This window comes from Cebus imitator, unplaced genomic scaffold (genome assembly GCF_001604975.1).
Source record: "Cebus imitator isolate Cc_AM_T3 unplaced genomic scaffold, Cebus_imitator-1.0 Scaffold194, whole genome shotgun sequence".
NCBI lineage: Eukaryota > Metazoa > Chordata > Mammalia > Primates > Cebidae > Cebus > Cebus imitator.
In genome coordinates this window covers 1,137,550-1,141,999 of record NW_016107509.1, presented here as the reverse complement: position 1 = coordinate 1,141,999, position 4,450 = coordinate 1,137,550, and the positions used below count along the sequence as shown (strand labels likewise).

General features: G+C 41.0%; 1 protein-coding gene across 1 annotated transcript in view; it reads left to right on the top strand.

Annotated features, from left to right (window-relative positions):
* SLN (sarcolipin) overlaps positions 1-2,780 on the top strand; it is a 5,213-nt gene extending 2,433 nt beyond the window's left edge. Inside the window, exon 2 of the mRNA XM_017547052.2 lies at positions 2,151-2,780. Within this exon, the coding sequence (XP_017402541.1) occupies positions 2,225-2,320 (96 nt within the window). The 5' untranslated portion in view covers positions 2,151-2,224 and the 3' untranslated portion in view covers positions 2,321-2,780. The remainder of the gene's footprint in view (positions 1-2,150) is intronic.
* Positions 2,781-4,450: the final 1,670 nt, after the last annotated feature.

The following is a 4,450-nucleotide window of genomic DNA, read 5'->3' as shown; positions in this document are numbered from 1 at the left end:
TTTAGTAGAGACGGGGTTTCACCATGTTGACCAGGATGGTCTCGATCTCTTGACCTCATGATCCACCCGCCTCAGCCTCCCAAAGTGCTGGGATTACAGGCGTGAGCCACCGTGCCCGGCTCTGTTTGCTTTCTTATCCAAGCAAATCTTTGAGAAGATTTGCTATTTTTTCCCCTTTTTATTTTCTTGTAGAGACAGGGTCTTGCTATGTTATTCAGGCTGGTCTTGAACTCCTGGGCTCAAGTGATCCTCCTACCTCAGTCTCCCAAAGTGCTGGTATTAGAGGCATGCACCACCATGCCTAGCCACTTGTAAAGGTTTTCATTGGCAATTTACTATTTCCTTCATGCTTAGGTCCAAAAGACGGATAAGAATTAAAAGGGAGATGAAACATAAATCTGTCATCACTTGGCTATATTTTAAACCAAGATTCAACAGTCTACTGATTGGCACCATCTGATTTGAAGTTGTATTTTTAATTATTTTTTTTTGAGACAGGGTCTCATTATGTTACCTAGGCTGGTCTTAAACTCCTGGGCTCAAGGAATCCTCCCTCCTCAGCTTCCCAAGTAGCTGAGACTACAGGTGCTCACTGCCATGCCTGGCTGAACCTGTATGTTATGCCAATTATACAATATGAAAAAATTATTTGGTTGGTATTTATGCAATTAATAATTTGGTCCATTGATAATATAATCAATACAGTAATTACAATTAATAATTCAGTAATGTTAGATAGTTAAAAATACCACTTAGGCCAAAAGCTTGCTAACAACCCTTGCAGCCTCTTGAACTCGCACCTTTAGCAAAAACCAAAACACCTTTTCTCCCTAAACTTTCACTCTACAGTAGACTTTTGTCCTAATGTCTAAAATATAGATATCTAATGATCTAAAATGTAGAAATCTTTAATTTCATTTAGACCGCATAAATAATATGCCAGTTTACACTATCTCGCTGAAGACAATAATTTGATGACTACATTGCACATGTTCTCAATGTATGATTTCCTGTATGAACAATCTGTACATACTCTGAAGATACCATCCCTGCTCTTTGAAATGTTTACAATCTAGGCTCATCCTGGACCTGACTAAAAATAGCTGGCACAAGCCCTTGTTGAAATAGAAGTACCCATGAAGTTAACACTTGCTCTTTGGGCTGAATGCCTGTTATGTGAGGGGCTTTTGGTTGATCCCAGTAGGCTATGTGCCCAATGCAGGACTTGTCAGAGGCCATGCAGCTGTCTGCTTTCAGCAGAGTTGGATGAAGACCTACAGCAGCCTGAGGCCCAAAGGATTATGGTATCCCACTTACCTATATAATTCAAAGGAAGAACAATACTAAACCATAAAATTTTTCTGTTTTGGTACCTCTGCTTGTTGATACTCTTAAGGAAAGTGTACACATGCATATGCACAGACAGAAACACACACATATAGAAGTTGGAGAAAAAAATGTAATATTTTGCATTTTATGAAAAGCAGCAATACAATCCTCACAGGAAATAAATCAGGGCAAAAATGATGGTCTTTATGACACCAGGGAGATAAATCGGGCCCTCTGTATTCATTAGGGCTCTTCAGAGAAACATAGCTAATAGAATGTGTTGTGTTGGGGGTGGGGGTTTTCTGTTTTTAAGGAATTGGCTTGTATAATTGCAGAGATTGGGAAGTCCAAAATCTGTTGGGTGGACTGGTAGGCTGGAGACTCAGGGAAGTCTCCAGTCCAAAGCAAGTCAGGTGGTTACATGTCCCAGATCAAGGTGTTGGCATGGTTGGTTTCTTTTGAGTCCTTTCTTGGGCTTGTACCTGCCCATCTTCTCCTTGCATTTTCACATGGTCTTCCCCTCTGTGTTTGTCTGTGTCCTAATCTCTCCTGATAAAGACACTAGTCATACCGGATTAGCACCCACCCTAATGACCTCATTTTTAAATTATTTCCCTCTTAAAAGATCCTATCTCTAAACACAGTTGCATTCTGAGATACTGGGGGTTAGGGCTTTGACACATAGATTTTTGGGGGACACGATTTCGCCTATTACACTCTCCTTTTCCACAACAATTCTGTTTCCTTTGGGGAAAGAACGAACATTGTCATACAGGAATGCTCATTAACCTCCTTGTGTTTTCTTTGTTATGTTTTGTTAGGAGGTGAGAACAAGCCAGAGGTCCTTGGTGTGCCTCAGAAGTCTGCCTGAAGTTCTCACCAAGCCACCGTGAGAATGGAGCTAAACACCCGCGAGCTGTTTCTCAACTTCACTATTGTCTTGATTACGGTTATTCTTATGTGGCTCCTCGTGAGGTCCTATCAATACTGAGAGGCCATGCCTTGGTCCTGGGATTGACTGAGCTGCTCCAGAGCTGCCTGCTTGATTCCCAGAGACCCCACTGCTGTCATAGTCATGGGATGCCATTCTCCAACCAAGGGCACCTGTGACCTGCACTCACAATATCTGCTATGCCCTAGTGCTAGGATTGATTATGTTTTCTCTAAAGATGCTGCTCCCAAGGGCTGCCAAGTGTTTGCCAGTGAACGTTAGATTTATTCCCCAACTCTTAACTGAAAATGTGTTAGACAAGCCACAAAGTTAAAATTAAACTGGATTCATGAGAATATAGGATTGTTACAAGCCTCTGATCTGTCTCACCACACATCACTTCAACCCACACGGCCGGCAACCAAATTCTAATTCAACCTGCCAGAAGGAATGTTAGAGGAAGTCTTCGTCAGCCCTTATAGCTATCATGTGAATAAAGTTAAGTCAACTTCAAAAACAACTTCCAGTATTTATTTTAGCTTCCATGTGTGATAGAGCATTTGACCCTTGGCTGTGATTGGAGTGACAAGTGCTACTGTATTTCTGGCATTTGAGGTAAGCCAAGATGCTCCAACTGCTGAAGATTTGAAACTAAGTCAACACACTGTGTCATATTTCAAGTAATTCCATTGGTTCAGTGCTCCTCAAACTTTTCCCCTAAACTAGTTTCAAGGGCAGAGGGAGAATAAATCCATTCTACTAGGGGGTCTGAAGCATAGCCTGAATTGCCTGCTGAAAGTGCAAAATTTCTTTGAAGTCTTGTGTTTTATCTTTAGACTTCATGAGAAATGTATTTTCTACCCTACAATATCTTCATGTTTGTTTTCATATAAATATTTAAAATTATTTACACTAAGTAATGCAAGAACATGAGTCATATCCCTAAGAGTCTCATATTCTATTTTGGTTATTGTTATTACACAAGTGGAGCTAGTCTTTAATAAACTACAGTTGTAAAAGAAGGAAAGTAGAAAATGCAGATTTATATATGTTTATAAAAGACAAATAAAATAGACGTTTCTTAAACATGTTGCCAGAACACCCCATGTTAGCCAGACCAAATCTGCTATCTGTGCCGACGCTGAGGTAACCATGGAGAAGGGGAAGGCTGTTAAAACCCATCTTACATAGCTGCCTCCATGAAGTCATTTCTTGCCAAGAATTTGACCTGTCATTGAGGCATTGCCTACATTGCATTATAGTTCTTAACCTTACCTTCAAAGAAAGTCAATTATCCCAGCGGTGATTTTTCAAAATACAGAGGCTGGGTTCTTCTTAGATCAATTAAATAAAAATTCCAGGGGATAGAGCCCAAGTATCTTCTAGATGATGACATTGTATAGCCAGAGTTGAGAATCACTGATACCAACCTTTGCTTCTCAAAATTCAGTGTGATTGTGAACTACTTGGAAGTCTTATTTCAATGCAGATTCTAATTCTGTTCCGATTCTGATTCATTTTGGGGTGGAGTCGGAGAGTCTACATTTTGGACAAGCTCCTAAGTGATGCCAGTACTGCCCTTCCAGACTGCTACCCTTGGATTAACATATTAGTATCACTTGGAGGGCCTTTAGCAAAACCACCCAAGTTTGAGCCCCATTCCTAGGAGTTTCTAATTTATTTGGTCTGGGGAGAACCTGAGTGCTATTCTTTTTTTTTGGAAGAACTCCAGGTGACTCTAATGCGCAGCCAGGATTAAGAATACTCATATAGTTAAATAAAAAAATGTTACATTTTGAGAGGTTCCTCTCCAAATTGGGAAATAGCAGCGTATAGTCCTCAATGTCTTGTCCCTAATTTCAGTTAGGCTATACATATGGATATGCAAATGCTTATGATTTAGTAGGCAGCACATGGACTCATAGGCACACGGCTCTAGGGCCCTTGGTAGATGATTATCAGCCTTTCCCCTATTTGCAGAAAACTGACTGTTTGTATATGTGTTTGAGAAGGTGTGGGGGGCGGTGGCTCACGCCTGTAATCCCAGCACTTTGGGAGGCCAAGGCGGGTGGATCACAAGGTCAAGAGATCAAGACCATCCTGGTCAACATGGTGAAACCCCGTCTCTACTAAAAATACAAAGAATTAGCTGGGCATTGTGGCGCGTGCCTGTAATCCCAGCTACTCAGG